The following is a 21,680-nucleotide window of genomic DNA, read 5'->3' as shown; positions in this document are numbered from 1 at the left end:
TTCCATGAAGACAACTTTTATTGTTCTTCTTTACATATTTATTTTGGATATGCCTTACCTAGATTAAGAGAAAACAAGGATTTGAAAAGCAGAGTATCCCTTTTATTATAATTTCTTTTTACATAACCTTTTCAACCTAATTCAGGTGACTACCTGTCTCTCCCATCAAAGGAGAAGGGTCCTGCACATTACAACAGGCAAAAAAGGCTTGTAGGAAATAGAATATTTTAAACTGATTCATTACAATTTTTCAAATTTCTTGAGTACATTGGAAAGTGGGAAAAAGAAGGAGGGAAAAACGGTACTTCAAACAACCAGACTTAATAACCTTAGCTGGCTTTAGTACACTCTTTAGATATTTTCCAACAGGTACAAAGGAGGTTCAAGTGCTCTATGTAGATGCTTTTCCATACCTGAATTCTTTTTTTTTTTTAACTCCCAGTAATCCTGGCCAGTGTTTATCCAAACTCTCTGAAGCACAGTAAGTCTCGATTATGCAGAATAACCCTAGGCAACCAGAGATTAGGGGGAGGCACATCTCCCAGAAATAATACGTGTATCTGAGTCACATTTTCAGACCTTAGAATTGCCAATTCAAGATGGAGAATATGCAGTGGGAAGAGTTATTAAAAAGATAACACAATTTGACTAAGAGTAGGCAATGTAGAATTTTAAGGTTAGGAGAGCTCCTTGGAAGGACACAGAAGTACACAGTGTGAGAAGCAGACAGGGAAAGGGAAGAGGGACTAGTAGAAGACAGCTTACTTGTACCACTTTTTACGGTGCTAGCATCCCTTTCTCAAAAGGAAAAACGATTAAGTCCCTGGGGAATATTTTAAAATTGATTGCAAACTGATAATAATAATTTATTGAAGCAAACTGTAGGCAAATGGTACCTATAAAGAGGTCAAGAAACAAAAGGAGAAACAGAAAGTTCCTAATTATTAGAACTAACTTGTTGCTTTTGATGGGGAGGAGTGTGATACAGGGAAGAACATATTTTCCCTTTCTCTCATCAAGTTTTTTAATGCAATTTGCTTTTGTGTAGGTGGTTAAAATATCTGATGACTGACCACTGCAAGCACAACTTACAGGGACAGAGAAGATAAATGTGATGATGACAGAAGTTAAGTGTGGAGTACAGATGCAAGCCAGTGAAACAGTATAAAAAGGACTTATAATGGGAGTGGAACAACTTCGTTGTAAACCCACCCAATCAATCTGATAATATTTTCAAATGTAGTCAACATACCAGAGTCAATTCCAAATCCTTACTGTGGGCAGGAAAGCATATTCTACATCCCTTCTATCCTTATTCCATTTTCAACCCCCACACTGGAGGGATGGCAAATCTGCAACACTCTGAAAAGAAACAATGGTGCCTTTAAGTCTATTCACTGTAGGTGTCTGACTCCCTATTCCCTGGCATCCAAACCACTGACACTAGTGGGTGTAAAGTAAGCCTCTTTCAGATATGACATTTTGTTACCCCTCTTTTTGGGAAAAAAAATAAATCAAAGAGAAAATTGATAAACTTTGTAGTTTTAGTGTTTGTGAAATACAAGCTGTTCCTTATTTTGCTCCCAGCAAAACTTCATTCTTTCCAACAGCCATCACACATTTCTGACAAACAATGAATAGGGCAAGCCTTTAATTCCAGCTTGTGAGGTACACAGAAGCTAGAAACTGCCCTTCTAATTCTCTAAAAATGAGCCCAAATAGGTTTTTAGTCTTCTGGGAATTATAAACTTGTACAAAAACACAACCTTCCTCTCCTTTGGACAGTAATAAGCAATCTACCCCAAGAAAACCCCTATCTCCATGGAAATGGTAATTCCCAGAGTTTTAGGTAAAAATCAAAGTTATCACTATACAGATTATTAACTTTGTCTATGGAAGCCTTTCCTCTTCTGAAGTGTTCTTCGAAGGGAAACAAAACAGAACAATTTTCTTTGACTTAAAACTGCGAGTCCTATATCTCTTCACTAATGGCAGTGTCCTTCACTAACTGGGAGCTGGAATGAACCAATGATAAAGTAAAGCAGAAACCAAAACAAAGTAAGGGGTCAGAATTGGGCCAATAGGTGTGTGGAAAGAAATTAAGGGGACAAAAAAGAAAATAAATTCAAAAAAGAAAATCTTTTATCTGTAATTCAGACCCTGAACAATCCTCATCCCCTCAAAATTCCTAAATCTCAATGCTCTAAAAATTCAAAGAGCACTAAATACTGAAAATCTAACAACCTTCCCTAAATAGGCTTCTGAAAAAGCACTAGACTACTGTATACTACTGTAGTGATTTTGTTAGTGCTGAGGACCAGCTTTCTTTAAAGGCCACTGGAGAGCTATGATTTTAGAGGCTGGCTGTGCTTCTTCAACCCTATATCTTGCCTTCAAAAAAGTACCTCTTATGGAAAGGATCCCATGTCAGAATAATCTAATCTCTCCCAGCCCCACAAAATATAGCAACGAAGATCAAAAAAAAAAAAGAGAGAAAAAAAAATCAGTCTTTCCATTAATAAATAAGGAATCTCGGGTTCCACAACACAAAAACACACGTTTCAAAGTGCAAATTTCTGCCATTAGTCTGGGACTTTTCTTACTGATACAGAGCCTTGTCTTATGGTCTGAGAAACCATGTAGAGGGCAGCACCCCCTCCCTGTTGGGAGCCTGCTTCCAAGCTAGTGAGCACCACTGAGAACCAGATGGAGGTGTTGGGAGGGGACTGAAGTGCTGGGGTCACAGAGGAGGGAGGTGGTCCCCATGAATCCTTCCTTTCCGAAACCCAGCAGGGAATGGAGGAGAAGGGGGGTGAGTGAGAGAGGGGTGCTGTTTTAACAGCTCACCCTGCCAGGGAGCCTAAAGTGCCAAGTCAAGCTGCCAGCCTCCAGAGATTAGAACTGTATGATGCTTTGGGGGTAAGTGTGCCGCAGCGGGTAGAAGCCAGAACCATAGGGCAGCAGTGAAGGAGAAGGGGCTTAGAGGACAGTAAGATACTATCAAGAGTTAAAAGCTGATCCAGAGCACATCAGAGTTACAGGTTTAAGAAGGGATCTGCCGGTAAGCACAAAGTCTGCCTGGCTGGAACGGAGGGGGAGGAGAACCCTCACTTTAAGAGCTTCTTTTTTGCCTACCTTTTTGGTAAAGGCAACATCAATTTCATAAAGGGGACAATAGAGGGAGAAGAGGGTGGGTGTAGGTGTGTGTGCTGTGATCCACAATGGAAAGAGCAGGCCCTTCAGTTATTTTACTAGATTTTAAATGCTTTAAATTTTTTTTTTTGTCCTTTTTATCTTTTAAATACAAAGTCTGAGCTGTCCCAGTGCCCAAAGCCTTCCCTTCCACTAAGGTCCAGTAGAGTCTGAATCTTCAATCAGAACCTCTGTGGTAGCACCGAGTATATCCGAGTTCATGACCAGCCCTTCAGTGCCCCCACTGCTGCCACTTCCCACAAAGATCTTGCCATCAGCCATCAGGCTCACCCGCTCTGTCCCACTACAGTATGACTTGGACATCCCTTCGGCTTCTAGCAGGAGGCACTCTCCAGAGGTGGAGTTTCCCAACGGCTCAGGAAGGAGAGGAAGACCCTGCCCATCTGCAGGTTGTGTCAGGGACTCAGGGTTAGTGCCCAAGATGTCTGTGCTGGTGATGAGGGCGCCCGCATTGGCAGCCAGGGCTTCGGCAATCAGCACCTCGGGGTGGCTTTTTGCTTTGTGTGCCACTACGCTGTCCTTCTTCTCAAATTTTTTGCCGCAGATATTGCAAGAGAACTGGTAGAAGGAATCTGCATCATGCTTCTTCATGTGCCAATTAAGGGATGCCTTTTGCCGACAAGTAAATCCACAGATCTCGCATCTATGAGAGCAGAAGAGGAAATAGCTGATCAAACAGAGAAATGAGGAGGGCTCTTACTCATGGTCAGGGCAAGAACTTAGGGGTCACATATATAAGCAACAGTCACTAACATATACCTGTGAAAAATTAGGTTAACTAGATGGAAAACTAATCTGTTCTTTTCTTTTGTTTAAAAACCAAAGGAAACAAGGATAAGTTCACTAAGTAACTTGCATCCCCAATCAATACTCACTCTGATTTGGTAAAAGCAAACAGCAGTTGCAACTGAAATGTTTGTACAGGGGCTAACCCACGAGCAGGGCATATATGCGCTTCTCACCCAGATGTTCACCAGTAAATAAACACTCACTGTAACGGCTTCTCGCCAGTGTGAATCATCCGGTGCACTGCCAGATTGTGAGAGCTCTTGAAGGCCCTGGCACAATATTCACAGATATAATCCCTTTGATCTAAGAAGAAAAATAATGTGGTTAGTATACCATTTAGAATCCCTCTAAGTATTTTTTTTCCCAGTTTACAATAAGTAAGCAGATGATCAGTGAGGTCATTTATAGTAAAAGCAATATTGTTTTCAATGTATAAAATACACTTTGGATAAACAAAGTTTTACAAAGATATATACCAATTTTTTAAAATGTTTATTTTTGAGAGAGACAGGCTATGAGCGGAGGAGGAGCAGAAAGAGAGAGGGAGACAGAATCCAAAGAATGCTCCAGGCTTTGAGGTGTCAGCACAGAGCTAGATGCAGGGCTCGAACTCACAAACTGTGAGATTATGACCCGAGCCGAAGTCAGAGGCTTAACCAACTGGACCACCCAGGTGCCCCAGGACTTGTTTTAAGAAACTCAACAAAGCAAAACAAAAACAACCTAACGGAAACATGAGAATCAGAACCCTAATCTCAATCTTACCGGTAATCCAGATCTTGAATAAATTGCTTAGTAAGTAAACAACTACATTTACCCTGGATTTTATTCTTTAAAACATTTTTTTTTTCAGATTGTGGAAGCTGAACGCTTACATATGAAGAATTTGGCACTCAAACACCAAAATCAACAATAACAACAGAATTTGGCATCTCCTAGAAGAAAAGTGATCCACAATTAAAGTGGTAATCATTTCTTCTGTTTCTGGTTTAAAAAATGTTAGCCAAGATAAACAATTTAAGTTTCTCAAAAAGGTTCAAGTTGCTGTTACCAAATACGTGAAAACAGTACCTGTATTCTTTACCTTATTCTCCTACCCCACATCTTCTGCACCATTCAACCCCTGCCTCTGTCATTTCACAATCCCCCCAAATTTCACAGGATTTTTGATGAATTTGGTAACATGGTGTAGAATCTATGGGTCAAAGAAGCATTGCACTTAATTATTTCTTTATCTCTTGGTTTTGGAGAGAAGTGGACAAGGAGATACTCTATATCACTTGAATAAATGATCACGTTTTCTATGCCTTTTTCTTAAAACTGCTACCAATAGTCACAGTGAAAACACGAGAATAAGTTAAAAGGCAAACAATATCCAATTTAATTCTATACTCCATCCCAAATAGTTCTAAAAGCCAAGTGTGGGAAAGAGCCAAATTCTTCTCAAGCTTGAATATTCTTGGGAATCATATGGGGATGTTAGTAAATGCAGATGCTAGTTGAGTGGATCTGAGGCAGGGTCTGAGATTTTGTAACCCTGGCTCAAGTGACACCAGTCCCTTTTGGGGTATCTTCTACATGATGAATAGGCAAGGTCTAAAAATGCACTTTTATCCCAGAGACAACTCTTAAGTTTGTCTCCCAGGTCTTGTCTACCTTTCCAGCTTCATTGTAGCATGGCAAACCTGGGTGGGGCATCCACTTGCTTGAATAAATTCCATTTTAAAAAAATGTTTATTTTGAGAGAGAGGGAGAAAATGCAAGAGTGGGGAGGGGCAGAGAGAGAGGGAGAGAGAATTCCAAGCAGGCTCCACACCATCAGCGCAAGTCCAACATACGGCTCAATCCATAAAACTGAAAGATCATGACCTGAAGTGAAATTAAGAGTCAGCACTTAACCGACTGAGCCACCCAGGTGCCCCCAAATAAATTACGTTTTCAAAGAAAGTCTGTACATACTAATTTGGAAAAAGAAAAACTGCAATGACATCACAAAATTGTATTAGACAAATACAAATAATTGGAACGGACTGAATTTCTAGAGCCGTTAGTTTGTCATAGTAGGCGTGATACTTATAGCTAAAATACCCTAAACTGGTGGTCAGAAACTACTTTTGTAGAGAATAAAACCACATTAACAGGGAGAAGGAGTAGAGATATGGTAGCATGTAGCAAGGAACAGAGTGCACACTGTACTCTCCCTGGAGCAGCACAGCACAGTATAAAGGGAAGCCTGCAGACTTTGCAGAGAGTCACACCTGAGCTCAAATCCTGGGGCTCTGAAAAGTCTGTGTGCCAGGCCCTGTGCAGGAAACAGCACTTTATATGTGATCTTATTTCATCCTTATAATAATTCCATGATATCTGTGACATTATTATCCCTATTTTTCAGATGAGAAAGGTGAGAAGTTAAGCCACTTAAGATGGAAAGGGTACATATTATCAGTACAACCCTGGGTAAGAGACAACTAGAATTCCTAGTTGTACCCTCCACAACTGTTGAGAGTAGTAATAATCCAGTGTCTGGCACCTACTCAAATAATTCAAATACCCAGTCTAATTTGTTCCCATTAACTGACCAGCATGGAGACTGTCAGTGGCTAAAAATGAATAGAATTTGAATCCATTCTAGAGTATGTATTACGAAGGCATTTGGTTTCTCTTTTTGAGTCAATAGTTCCTATAGGAGAGTTCACGGGAATGTAACAGCTAGCTTCACGATTTCAACAGCAACAGAATTGCCAGGAGCTACCCAGTAGTTGTCATAAACCATAGGCAAGCCTCTTTACCATCCAGGCTTTCTCTTCATACTCATTTTTAGTCACTAAAAGCTATTACAAGTATCTACCAGAAACGGAATTAGGAATCCTGGTTCTGTTAAAAACTAGTGATGCCACCAAGGCCAAGTCACTTAATGTGCAAAGCCTCTGGTTTCTCAGCTGTAAAACAAGGATAATACAAGCAAACCTGGTGATGTTGAATGATGATAATAACACATGTAAAGTTTCTAGTCCACAGATGATATAGAGTATGTACTCAATAGAAAATTATCCTGATCATACAAGTTCTTTAAAAAGTCAAAGGATAAAAGTAAAAAAGCCCTAGCTTGTTCATCTCTTATAAAATTTGTTTTATTACATTTTATTTTCATAGCTTTCTCTCACACTTGACTGTAGACTCTTTAAGATTTACAATAGAAAAAAGTATCATTACCAATCTACATACTTAAAAGTAGAACACACTTAACACTTGATGAAACATTTTATTTAAAAAAGTACCTGTATGATGTTTGGCATGTCGTAGAAGTTGCTTCTGGAGCCTGAAGAGTCGCCCACAGGAGGGATGAGGACATACGTATTTCTTCTTCAGCAAATGCTGATACTTAATGTGGTGCTAAAACAGTAAGAATATAAAGAGGGATAAAAATTAAGGCTTCCTGAAAGCTTGTTCCTTTCCTAAGTCAAAAGTGCTAAAGAAAAACCAAATACTCTGCATATGGATGGGGGGAGGGAGCAGTATAATAAAATAGTTAAGAAAACAGGCTATGGAGATAGATCTGGATTCCAATCTGGGTCTATCATTAACAAGCAGTGTGACCTTACAAAATGTACTTAAGTACTGTAAGTTACAGTTGGTAAAACTGAGACCACAATTACCGCCTTAACAATAACAATAAATAGTATTATTGTGAGAATACAGAGATCATGTATTATATAATGCTTAATGCAGTAAATGCATAAGCATTACTACTTCTATAACAAGGTAGCAAACACTGTTATAATAGAACCAGAATCAGAAAGTGAGGCCTTAGTCTCGCGTTATATTTGCTGCTAACCCAAAAATCAAACAGGCCATCTCTCTCTTTTTTCCCAGTTTATTTATTTTGACACAGCGAGAGCGCACACGTGCACAAGCAGGAGAGGGGCAGAGAGAGCGGGGGAGAGAAATCTCAAGCAGGTTCCACACTGGCGCTGTCAGCGCAGAGCCCGACACGGGACTGGATCACACAAACTGTGAGATCATGACCTGAACCGAAATCGAGAGTTGGACACTCAACCAACTAAACTACCCAGGTGGCCCCAAAGAGGCATTTCTTAAGTTTTAGTAATAAACATTTCACTTTCATGTTCTCTGTTAGACCTAAATAGAAGCTGTATCGTTAATCCATTTTAAAAATCTACTTAGGGGCACCTGGGTGGCTCAGTTGGTCGGGCATCTGACTTCGGGTTAGATCACGATCTCACGGTTTGTGGGTTCGGATCCCGCGTTGGGCTCTGTGCTGACAGCTAGCTCAGAGCCTGGAGCCTGCTTCAGATTTTGTGTCTTCCTCTCTGACCCTCCCCTGATCATGCTGTCTTTCTCTCTCTCTCAGAAATAAATAAAAAACATTAACAAAAAATTTTTTAAATCTACTTAAAAACAAACAAACCTAAAAATTAACATTTTATTTTAACAGTGTTCAAGAAATCACTGGTTTGAGTTGCAATTTTTTTTTAAAAATACACATTAAAATAAAGTCCGTTCATCTATGTCTTTGGTGTGTTGGTAAAATCATCTCTTATATTGGAAGTATTTACACCACAATAGGAAACACTAGAGTATTTCAAGGAAATCCGTTTTTTTTGCACTATGTTTTTAGACATTTTTTTTAATGTTTATTTTTGAGAGAGAGAGAGAGAATGCATGCATGAGCTGGGGGATGTCAGGGGGGGTAGGTAAGGACAGAGGATCTGAAATGCACTCTGTGCTAAAGGCAGAGGGCTCCATGTGTGGCCTGAGCCCATAAACTGTGAGATCATGACCTGAAGTCAGATGTTTAACCAACTGAGCCACCCAGACGCTTCTATACATTTTTCTTGACACTGTACGTCAATGATAAAGCCTGTACAAGTTCATAAATTATAGTATCTCATGAAATATGAGAACTAGTAACAGAAACTAACCTGAAAGGCTGCCTTATGTAACAACTTACTGACCTGCAAATAGCGAGGGTGAGCAAGAACGGTTCCACATCCTTCCATCTCACAACGGACATACTGGATTGGAGGCTTTTTTCTGTGATCAGTATGTAGGAGATATGTTAGCAAACAGAAAAGAAGCACTCTGAACAGTGACTTAACTCAGTGGAACAGCAATTTTACAGCACAAAGAATTAAAATCTCTTTACTAGTATACAGCTTGCATAGAATTGATGTTAGAAATAACCAGAAACGGCCAAATGTTTGATAAAGAGTTTTAAAACAAATGGCACAAAGTAAAACTAGTAACTCCCCAACAGGTAAAGAAACATTAAGATTTTTTTAAGACCCTGCAATGGAAATAAAAACACAGTAACTTTGTGTCAAGGACATTAATAAAGTTCTTTTTGAGAAATTTTTAAATAGCCACTCCTGCAAGGTAATTGTGAGTAATTATGTGAGTAAAGTACTTACCATCAGGAATAAGGAACACAGTAAGGGTTTAAGCTACTTACCTCCTTTTGGGTAATCGTGGACTTTTGTCATCTTTTCGCCTTCTTCCTCTCCTATAATTAAATAAAGAACAGAGTAACTGTCCACATATACCAGACTGAAGCCTGGAGTAAAGGATGGCTTAAGACATATACTCAAGACCAAAGAGAAGGTGGCAGAAACAAAGGATAACCCACAATACACAGAACCAAAGACATATCTGACAAGCCAAACAAAGATGTCATTCTAAAGTAATTTCACTTAAATAAATCTGCACAAGTTAAATACATACTTTCCATAAACTATACATTATCATGGAAGATTTGGATAAACCTTAAGGTACTACTGGAAGAGCTGTCTCCGTAAAAAGTCTATTACCTAAATTTAATCAATTTAAAAAGTAGAATGAAAGAGTCCACTATTGGGGCGCCTGGGTGGCTCAGTCAGTTAAGCGTCTGACTTCAGCTCAGGTCATGATCTTATGGTTCGTGGGTTCGAGCCCCGCATCGGGCTCTGTGCTGACAGCTCAGAGCCTGGAGCCTGCTTTAGATTCTGTGTCTCCTTCTCTCTCTGACCCTCCCCTGCTCATACTGTCTCCCTCTCNATGATAGAACCAAAAAGCCTAAACATTTAAAAAAAAAAAAAAAAATCTTATTTCTGCAACAGTCAATGATGGCTGGACAAGAAGTCAAGATTCTTAAATCACTTGCATTAATTGCCCTTCTTTTGAGACTCCACATTTGCTATACTTTTTCTTGCTATTCTCGTATCTTACATCCCAATAGCTATCATCTTACCCACTCATTTAGATATCTTTAAGCATTGCTTTGGATTAGATTTAAACTTTTCAAGCTTTTGGGTCTCTCGAATGAAACTGTCAGCTATGTGAGGCAGCAATATGTACCTGTCAATATCCCTCCTCCCACTCCCACCCTTTTTTCCACCAGTGGCTTCAAAATCTGTTAGGTTTCCATTTTTAGTAGTAATTGCCTACTCACTTCCTAGGAGGTTCCTCATCCTCCCTAATTTCATTCTCTTCTTCTTTCACCTCTACCTCTACTTCCACTTTAATTTCTTTCTTCTCTTTCTCTTCTTTCACCTTCCCTGATTTTCTCCGTGGTTTTGGGGTTTCCCTGAAAACACAAATATATTTCAACACTGGTATCCAGCAAAGGATCTTTTCAAAAGGAACTGTGACAATGGGGTAAAAACTGTGAATATCATTGATTTATTGTAAAATTATGATTCTCAGCTCATGAAATGTGATTTGCAGTCAACTGTTTCTCACATGCATGATAATGATACATACTTAGAGCTGCTTAGACTAACAATACCCTAGAATCAAAATTCACTATAGTTATAAAGAGAAGGCAATTGATATCTTGTTAAGATAACCATGCAGACATCCAATTATTTGGATATGATCAAAATAAAGTTCTATATAAATAGAAGAGAGGACTATATGAAGGATTAAAAGATCATGTTAAATTTGCAAAACAAGTACATAATTACTCATTTTAAATTAAGTCTCTAGCCATTAGTTTAGTAACAAGGTGAAATAAAAGCATGCAATAGTGCTTTCCTAACTTATTTTCCATCGACATGTCTGGAGTAAAATCTGAGACGTGCCTTTCTAAGTGGGGTTTGTAGGTCTCGTCTCTTGGGTCATCCTTGAATGGTATTTCCTCTTCACTGATTAGCATCTCTTCTTCTTCCTCCTCTTCCTCATCACTACTAAAAAGAAGCAAATAAAAATGAGAAATTCTAGTTATAAGGATTATATCTGACTGGATTTTATTTGCTAATTTATTTAGAGATACCAGAAAGTCACAGTAAGTTATCTAGAATGTTCATCTTTACGGTCTAATTGGATGCAATCTAGCTGCTTTATCCTAACAATAATAATTAGAACTAAAAACACATTACCTCATTAAATCAAGGTAAAGTGATAACTGCTCAACGGCACTAAGAGTTAAAGATATGCTCTTTCAAAAAAGATCAACCAAAAAAATTCACATGACTTACCATGGAATATACATTTCAAAAATCCTAGTAAAAAACATCTACATTTCCCATTAGTGGCTAGCACAGAATAAGCCAGAATACAGAAAGTACTCAAGACATGCTTTCCAAACCAGGTAAGATTACATGGTTAAAGCTCTAATTAAGAACCAGTGACACTTACAGTAAATACCAAAACCGAAGTTAATTTTTTTTTTTAGCAGTCCCACATTCTTTCTAGTACGAAACACCTTCTGTGTGTGCTCTATGTCCCCAAGGGTTTAAATATGAAATATGAAATATTTTACCTAATGCCACCTGGAGACTGATGTTCTTCTGCACCATCTGGAGAAAGAAAGCAAAACAAAACTTTATGGATATCGGTATTTTGTCTCTGCAGCCAAGAGTCTCAAGCCAAATTAGTCTTGGAGTAACTATACAAAAGGAGAGTACAAATTGTCTAAAAGGAACCCTGTATTACCAGACCTACCCTTGAAAGTTAAGTTGTTCAACATTACATTTAAAATCAATAGGGCACTGGTTGGGGCGCCTGGGTGGCTTAGTCGGTTAAGCGTCTGACTTTCCGACTTTCGCTTAGGTCATGATCTCGCGGTTTGTGGGTTCGAGCCCCGCGTTGGGCTCTGTGCTGACTGCCAGCTCGGAGCCTGGAGCCTGTTTCAGTCTGTGACTCCCTCTCTCTCTGACCCTCCCCTGCTCACGCTGTCTCTCTCTCTCTCTCCTAGAAATAAATAAAACATTAAAAAAAAAAAAAAAATCAATAGGGCACTGGTTATTAAATCAGCACGCGCATTACTTGTACAGTACCATAGTCAAGTTGATCTGTATTTGGTTCTGACTTGCAGATGAGCTGCAATGAACCAGTCTTCGACCTAGAGCTTCGGGTGTTCTCTGTGTCATGATGCCGAGAAACTGACGTCCTGCTACTACTGCGCCAGCCCCGGCTAGGCCTAGTTGCAGCAATGGAAACTTCCTGAGGGAGAGCAGAATCGCCTTCTTCCTCCTTCTCTTCCTTAGGATCTAGATGAAAACATACACCATTACTTAGTGTTAAATAATAACCATCTTAGGATATCTACTATTCCAAATACAGTTAATAAAAAAAAGAAGGTAAATTAAATTTTTTTTCAGGAGAAAAGCCCCTCAGATTTTTTTCTAAAATAAGAGAAACACGATGAGAGGAAACTTAATCCTTATTGTCATCACTCTAAAAAAAAAAAATTTCATGTTGTAAAGTAGTGTTATATCCTACCTACAAAAAAATGGAATGCTAAGAGAAGTATGCAAAATATACCAAAGTAATTCAACTCCCACAATTCTAGCCTTTATATCCAAGGCTAAAGAAACTAAATTAGGTGTGTGGTCCCAGAAAGATGGCCAGAACTTCTTACAGAAGAACAGGAAAGAAAGAATCACAAGTCTATATGTGTTAACAACCAAACAATGCTGGAAGAAATTGCTAAAGAGAAATTCCATAGGAAAATGCCATCCCTTGACTCTTTTCAGTATTCTTAGACCCAAACCATGAATTTGAATTAATCTATAGGGCCAATGGGGCACCTGGTTGGCTCAGTTTGTTAAGTGTCCGACTCGTGATTTCGGCTCAGGTCATGATCTCACAGTTCATGAGTTTGAGTCCTCCATCGAGATCTGCACTGACAGTGTGGAGCCTGCTTGGGATTCTCTGTCTCCCTCTCTCTTGGCCCCTGCCCTTCATGCGCACTTGCTCTCTCACACAAAAATAAACATTAAAAAATCATCTATACGGCCTATCATGACAAAGTCCAGCTCCAGTGTTGCTCTGTTTCAGTTTTCCTGAGATGCTGCGCACAGGTAGGTACACACACACAATGGCCATTCCCTCCTGAGCAATAAAAAAGTAAAAAGCTTAGTATTACAAACTGGCTTTCATCCCTAGTGCAGCTTATTACTATGTTAGCATATGAAAAGTGAGCACATTTTGACTATTTTGACTATTCTTTATAATAGAAAAGGGCTTTCTAAGAATAACACAAAATTTTAGGTCTTAACATTTATATCTATGACTACATAAACATAAAAACAATTTTCTGCATGGCAAATTCCACTAGAAGTGAAGTCTAATAGCCCAACAGAGAAAAGCCAGTAAAAACACGGCTTTCACACAAACAAACAGGTCAATCTTCTCAGAACAGGAGGAACTCAAATGAAAACAACTAGTGTGATATCCCTGTTCCTGTCATACTGACGATGATCCAAATGTGTGAGAACAGCGTATTGGCAGGGCTGCGGAGACACTGACACAGATGGCAGCGCGGACACTGGCAGAGCGCTATGAGGGACACTCTGGCAGGATCTATCATAATTATAAATGCAGATCCTTTCATGTTAACTTCAACTGCTAGGAATTTATCTTACAGAATTACAATCACATTTATGAAATGACTTGTCTATAGAGACAGTCATTACAGCACTGTTTTTAGTAGTAAGAGTGGAAAACTTAACAGCAGGAGGAGCTTGCTTAGATGAATTATGATATACCCAGTTGGAAAGCAACTGCATGAAAATACCTCCCTGACCCTTTATTATGCAAAAAACCCCCCACATCCATGTAATATTATATACGTATACACTTGTTTTATATATAGAAATACATATATATGTAAGATATATATCTTATATATGATAATACTTCTGGAAGGATATATAAGAAATTGATAAATACAGGTCACTTCCAGAGAAGGTACAAAAATATGTCCAGTGATTCCACCTCTAAGTATCTACCTAGGAAAATAAACTGGCTCATGGACATACACTGTAGCATATCTGTAACAGCTAAAGAATGGAAACAACCCATCCCTTCAAGATGCTGACCTGTACTGAACAAGAAAATGTTCAAATAAATTATGGTTTATTACTAAGATGGGATATTATACAGAGGTTATCTGTAAAGAATAACATGGAATCGTTGGTAAAAAATTGTTAAACAGAAATTAAGCACACAAAACTATATATAATGTGTTTTTTAAGATTTGAAAAATATAATTTCCTCCACTGTGTAACGAGTTGGTGACTGGAGGCTATTTCAGCTTTAGTTATATTCTTTGAAAATTTTATGAGAGGGGTGCCTGGGTGGCTTAGTCGGTTAAGCGTCCGACTTTCGCTTGGGTCATGATCTCGCGGTTCGTGGGTTCAAGCCTCGTGTCGGGCTCTGTGTTGACTGCCAGCTCAGAGCCAGGAGCCTGTTTCAGAGTCTGTGACTCCCTCTCTCTCTGACCCTCCCCTGCTCACGCTGTTTCTCTCTCTCTCTCCTAGAAATAAATAAAACATTAAAAAAAAAAAAAAAAACTTTAAAAAAAAAGAAAATTTTATGAGAATATACTGAGGAAATGGAGTAAAATTAGTTTAAATTGTAGAGAACAGCAGTGGGAACGCCTAAAAGCCTGATATAATTTTTAAATCGGATATGCATTTCCTTTCAATTTTCCTTCCCACTCATTATTGCCTTTCTCACTCTTCCCATATCCAAACTATTTTAAGTATCAAAATAATGTAGTAGTAGTAGTAGTAATAATAATAATAAAATGGATTAGATTTTAAAATATCTTCAAATATCTACAATCCAATAAGTTTTATCCATAAAGTAACTGGAAGGTCAAAGACAACTTGTTTAAAATCACAAAGCTAGATAAGCAGACCCAGATAGATGGTTAAATGTCTAACTCTTGATCTTGGCTCAGGTCATGATCTCACAGCTGTTGAGTTCAAGTCCTATGTTGAGCTCTGTGCTGAGTNATATATATATATACATATCTATCTATCTACATATATGTCTACATATATATATGGAGATTCTTCCTTTTTACTCAACCCAAAGACACTAATTTGGACTTTAAGCCCATTCCACTTCCTGTAGAGCTTTTTCTTCAGTGTGAAGGATTGTATGGCCACATCTTCTCATGCTGTTCATCTTATCCACTAGAGAATTGCCTGTTCTTATATATAAAGCCTAATAGCCTATTTTGTGGAATACCACCCCATTCCCCCAAACTCTAGTCTTAAAAAAAAAGAAAAGCACTATCAGAGTGCTTTCAGCAAAAATGTACCTCATCAGAAACACACACATGTACACACACACACCTGCCAGAATCAACTTTGTAAAAACTTTGGAAAATACTCAAACTTTTACAGCTACCACATGAACACTAAGAAAGACGAGTCAAACAAGACATTTAAGGAAATCTTGATCAAATTACTTACTGAACATAAGCTAAAGGAAACAGAGCCTTTACAGATGAAACAAGATAAAGAACATGGTTTTAAAACGTATGCTCAAAAGGCTAAAGGGTTTAAACCATTGACAAATAACTAACAACAATCAGGAGAATAATGTCTCAACAAATAAAGCATGTGGATAAAGAAGAAGTAATTATAAAAAAAAAAAATCAAATTCTTTAGCCGAAAAGTGTAACAACTAAAATGAAAAACTCACTAGAGGATTTCACTCAACAGATCTGGGGAAAGAGATAAATCTTTGACTTATTTGACTTTAAGAGAGGTCAAATAAGAGTATCCAATTCAAAGACCAGAAAGAAAAGTATTAAGCATACTGACTTAAGCATGCACACGAGAGTCCTAAAAAGAGAGCAGAGAATGGAGCAGAAAGAATATTTGAAGAAATAAAAGCCAACAGTTTCTCAAAATCAGTAAGATGTGAATCTACACAACAGACATTCCATGAACTCCAAGTAGGACAAATTCTGTGAAACTGAATAAAGGAAACATATTTACAGTGGAGCTTGCTGGCCCAGGCCATACCACTCATTGCAACCCTTTAAAGAGCCAAGGGAAAGAGACAAAAGAGACATACCATGCATTCCCAACAGAAAGAAGCTTAGTCTACTACCTGAGCAGGAGGAAGATTTTTCCTTGCCTGACAACAGCTCAGCCTATGAGACAGTCACAACTCAACCAACAAAAAGCTATTATATTTCAAACTCCCAGTTTACTCCATTGGACACTGTGTTTATAATGGCACCCCCACCCCTACCTCCACACCTGTCCCAAAGCTCCTCTCCTTTGTTTGAAGGACTTGCCAATCACTTTTATTTTTGCTTGCTTGTCCAGAATTGTAAATCCTCTGCTATTCCTGAATAAACTCATTTTACTGGTAAAATAGTTGGCTGTTTTAGTTTTTTGGTTTTTTTAAAGTTTATTTTGAGAGACAGGGAGAGAGAATCCCAAGCAGGCTCTATATTGTCAGTGTGGAGCCCGATGCAGCGCTTGAACTCATGAACTGTGAAATCATGACCTGAGCCAAAAACCAAGAGTCGGATGCTTAACTAACTGGGTCACCCAGGCATCCCCTGGCTGTTTTACTTTTAATGTCAACAACTCAAGAGATCCACACCAAGGCACATTACAATCAAACTGTCAAAAGCCAAAAGACAAAGAGAGATTCCTGAAAACAGTTTAAGAGAAGTGACTCATCAGGTATAAGAAATGCTCAATAACACTAATAGCCTATTTCTCATAAGAAACCATGGAGACCAGAAGGCAGAGGGATACCACATTTAAAGTGATAATGTCAAGCAAGAATTCTATATCTGGCAAACTATCCTTTCAAACTGGAGATGTTCTCATATAAACAAAAGCGAAGTTTGTCGCTAGCAGACCTGCCCTACAAGAAATGCTACATAGGGTCCCCTCCAGGCTTAAATGAAAGGACACTAGGAAATAACTCACAACCATATGAAAAAATAAAAACAGTATAGTTACATAAATAAACATAAAGCAGTATTATTGTTTTTTGGTTTAGAATTCATTTTTCGTCTACATGACTTATAAGCCAAGTGTATAAAACAAAAATTAAAAACCTGTGTTATGGACACACAACAGAAAGATTCCAAGTACCGGTTTCTTTTTGCTTAATAGTTCATTCCTTAATTTATCTCTTTCCTCTCATTTTTTAGCATGGAGCAGTAAGAAGAAACCAGACTGTACTTTCCACACTTTGCTTGGAAATCTTGTCAGCTAAATATACAAGTTCCTCACTTAGAAGTTCTACATTCTACCCAACAGAACATAATTCAGCTAAGTTATCTGCCACTTTATAACAAGGATCACCTCTCTCACTGTCCACTAACATGTTCATCATTTTTTTTTTCTAAGGCCTCCTTTGCCTTCTTGCCTTTAACATCTATATTTCTCCCAACCATCTTTAAAGCAATCCAGGCTGGTTTTCTGATTAATTGCCTCAGAATCCCCCCAGCTACTACCCATTAACCAAAACCACATCTACAGTTTAAGGTATTTTGTTACAGCAACACCCCATACTTCCAGTATCAAACTCTGTATTTGTTTTCTAGGGCTTCCATAACAAATTACCACCAAAGACCTATTTATCTGCAAAGATCTTATTTCCAAATACACTACATTCACAGGTACTCAACATCTTCTTGGAGGGAAACAATTCAACCCACAGCAAGTGGCTCTACTAATAGGAGACAAACTAGACTTCAAGTCAAAAACTGTTACAAGACAAAGAAAGACACTGTGTATTAATAAAGGGTCAATCAGGAAGATATGACAATTATACACCTATACATACCCAATATATGAAGTAAAAAATGACAGAATTAAAGGGAGAACTAGCCAGTACTAAAATAAGATAGAGACTTCAATACCTTACTTTCAGTAATGGATAGAGTAAGTAGGCAGAAGTTCAATTAGGAAACAGAGGACTTGAGCAACACTATAAAAAAAATTAGACCTAACAGATATATAAATAATACTTAACACAAAACCAGAATACATAGTCTTCTCAAGCGCACACAGAAGATTCTCCAGGGTAGACCATATGTTAGGCCACAAAACAAGTCTTAAGAAATTTTAAGACTGAGATCATATAAAGAATGTTCTCTGATCACAATGGAATGAAACTAGAAATCAGTATCAGAAAGAAAACTAGAAAATTCAGACATATGTGGAAACAGCACACTCTTCAAACAACAAACTGGTTAAAGAAGAAATCACAAAGGCATTTAGAAAATACTACAAGAGGCATCTGGGTGGATCAGTCGGTTAAGTGTCCGACTTCAGCTCAGGTTATGATCTCGCAGTTTGTGAGTTCAAGCCCCGCAGGAGCCTGCTTCTGATTCTGTCCCCTTCTCTCTCTGCCCCTTCTGAGCTTGCATTCTGCCTGTCTCTCTCTCTCTCTCTCAAAAATAAATAAACATTAAAAAAAAGAAAATACTTAAAGATAAGTGAAAATGAAAATGCAACATAGCGTAACTTATGGGCTGTAGGAAAAGCAGTGCATAGAGGGAAATTTATAGATCTAAATGTCTACATTAAAATAGAAAAAAAAAGCCCACGTCTAATCAATAATCTAACTACACCTTAAAGGAAAAAGGGAAAAAAAGAAGCCAAAGCTAGCAGAAGGAAGGAAATAAGATTAGAGCAGAGAAAAATAGGAAAATAGAAGCCAAGAGAGAAAAACCAATGGAACTAAAAGTTGGCTCTTTGAAAAGATCAAAGAAATGGACAAACTTTTAGTTAAACTGAGAAAAAAAAAGACTCATATTACTAAAATTGGAAATTAAAGTGAGGACATTATTACTGATTTTACAGAAAAAAATGGTTATGAAAACACAATTAACAACTATATACAAATTAAACTACATGCAATAAACATCTAGATACACACATACTAAAACTAACTCAAGAAGGATCAGAAAATCTGAACACACAAGTGAAGACAAAGAGTAGTAATCAAAAATTTCCCAATGAGGGGGGAAAGCCCAGGAGCAGATGGTTTCACTGGAGAAAGAATTAACCCATCATTTGAAGTATTAACACTAATCCTTCTCAAACAATTCCAAAAAAATAAACGAGGAGGGAACACTTTTTTTTTTTTTACAAATAGTTTATTGTCAAATTAGTTTCCACATAACACTCAGTGCTCATCCCCACAAGTGTCCTCCTCCATTCCCATCCCCCCCTCCCCCCCACATCCATCAGTCCTCAGTTTTTGTCAGCATTCAAGAGTCTCTCATGGTTTGCCTCTCTCCCTTTCCCCCACCATTTCCGCCCTTCTTCTCCCCCTTGTTCCTCCGTCAAGGAGGGAACACTTCTTAATTCATTCTGTAAGGCCATCATTACTCTGATACCAAAGACAAAGAGACCATAAGAAAATTATAGGCCAATATCCCTTGCAAACCAACTAAAGTCAGCAGCACATTAAGACTATGAAGCAATGTTAACACTAGATCAAATGGTATGTATCCCAGGATTATGAGGGTGGTTCAATATACAAAAATGAATTAGTGTAGTATATCACATTGAAGCGAAAGAAGGAAAAAACCCTCACATGATCATTTCAAAATGTAGAAAAAGAATTTGACAAAATTCAGCACTTTAATGATAAGAACACACAGAAAACTAGAAAGAGACTGAAACTTCAACCTGATAGAGGACATTTATCAAAACCAAAGAGCTATCATACTCAATGGCAAAAGACTGAAAGCTCTCCCTATGAGAAATACAAGGTAAGGATGCCCTCCTTCCCCATTTATTTTCAAAGCTGTACTGACAGTTCTAGCCAGAGCAATTAGGCATGGTGGGGGGAAAGGCACCAAACTGCAAAGAAAGAAGTAAAAGTATCTCTATTTGTGAATGAAATGACCTATTTCTCAAGAAAAGTCTGAAGATTCTGCAAAACAACTACTAAAGATAACAAATTTAGGCAAGTTGTGAAATACAACATCAACACACAAAAATTAGTTGTTTTAAATATACCAGCCATCAGTAATCCAAAAAGGGAAATAAGAAAACAATTCCATTTACAATTCAATTAAATACAACACATTACTTAAATATAAATACAGCTAAGATGTTAATTATCCCCAAACTGATCTACAGATTAAATGCAATCACTTTCAAAATCCCAGCCTTTTTTTTTTTCCCCAGAAATTGAAAACCTGATCCTAAAATTCATATGAAAATGTAAGGGACCCTGATTATCCAAAACAATCTTGAAAAAGAACACAGTTACAAGGCTTACTTTGTTCTTCCCAGTCTTACAACTCATTACAAAGCTGTAGTAATCCATAGGCGCCACTGTGTGGCACTGGCAAGAAGACAGACAGAATGACCAATGGAACTAACTTGAGAGTCTCAATATAAACGCATACACCTAGGTCAACTGATTTTCAACAAGTTTGCTGAGACTATTAATGGGGAAAGAGCAGTCTCATCAACGAAGGGTGTTGAGACAACTAGAAATCCACACACAAAGTATGAAGTTGAACCCTACAATTGGCAATTGCCATTATCATGGTTGATTACAGTGCTATGATCTAGATTTAGCAAGGTCCACATAAAATGGTCATTTTCAACTTTTATAAAATACGTTGTTTTAGCTATTCCCAACATTTGGCTTATTCACTGGTTTCTCTGTTACAGAAGTAGTTTCGTATGGTAAAGCTATTAAAAAAATTAAGCATAGTACAATTTTGTTTTGTTCAGTCTTACAATCCATTGTCTCCTAAATACTCTTTCATATTTTGATGGTAAAATGTAGTATAGCAGAGTATCTGTAGCATGTAAGAAAGGTTATACTATAGTATGGGTGTGACACTGACACTGAGGGTAAATTTAGGAAAAGGAAACTGCACAACAGTACTGCAGAAACAGAAAAGCTCAGTGTTATAGGGGCTCAGAAATATTACAGGGAGCAATTTGGTCCACCTAAGGAACACTGTGAGCAATAAAGCTGGGCAAATATAATTCATCTACATTGTAGAGGTTTGGGATCCAGGCTGAATAAATCTGAAGTTAGACAGGTAACAGAGAATCTCTGAAGGTTAGAGTTAAGAGCTACATGACCTGAATGGAGATCAATCTGGCACACAATGGATTCATAACAGGGGTGGTTTGAGAGTTGCAACTTGAGATCATCTGGGATGCAATTGTGTATCTAATTTTAATAAGGACCTTAAATAAAAATGCTAATGGATAAAAGGTTGATAGGTTGAGGTGAGCTGGAGGAGGGGGGAAGGCAGGCACAAAATGAGTAGACCTTGAGCAGGGTAAGATGCAGAGGTAAGGAAGAAAGAGGTATCTTGGATTATTTGGTGTTTGCCCCTGCTATTCTACTGAAACTGCTACTGTTGAGGTTTCCAATGTCTTCTATGTAGGTAAACCTAACTGACATTTTTTAGTTCCTGT

At 38.1% G+C, this 21,680-nt stretch overlaps 1 protein-coding gene across 1 annotated transcript in view; it reads right to left on the bottom strand.

The window, feature by feature from the left end:
• The window catches only part of ZFP91 (ZFP91 zinc finger protein, atypical E3 ubiquitin ligase), a 45,397-nt gene continuing 23,717 nt past the window's right edge, over positions 1-21,680 (bottom strand). The window contains exons 5-13 of the mRNA XM_077748812.1: positions 12,279-12,491; positions 11,762-11,798; positions 11,082-11,186; positions 10,451-10,585; positions 9,476-9,526; positions 8,979-9,057; positions 7,281-7,395; positions 4,206-4,305; positions 1-3,856 (exon numbers count right to left, since the gene is read on the bottom strand). Of these exons, the coding sequence (XP_077604938.1) occupies positions 3,346-3,856; positions 4,206-4,305; positions 7,281-7,395; positions 8,979-9,057; positions 9,476-9,526; positions 10,451-10,585; positions 11,082-11,186; positions 11,762-11,798; positions 12,279-12,491 (1,346 nt within the window). The 3' untranslated portion in view covers positions 1-3,345. The remainder of the gene's footprint in view (positions 3,857-4,205; positions 4,306-7,280; positions 7,396-8,978; positions 9,058-9,475; positions 9,527-10,450; positions 10,586-11,081; positions 11,187-11,761; positions 11,799-12,278; positions 12,492-21,680) is intronic.

The sequence above is a fragment of the Crocuta crocuta genome, unplaced genomic scaffold (assembly GCF_008692635.1).
Source record: "Crocuta crocuta isolate KB4526 unplaced genomic scaffold, BGI_CrCroc_1.0 scaffold323, whole genome shotgun sequence".
NCBI classification, from domain to species: domain Eukaryota; kingdom Metazoa; phylum Chordata; class Mammalia; order Carnivora; family Hyaenidae; genus Crocuta; species Crocuta crocuta.
Note: the sequence above shows the minus strand (reverse complement) of the source record. Positions and strands in the feature narration are given on the sequence as shown.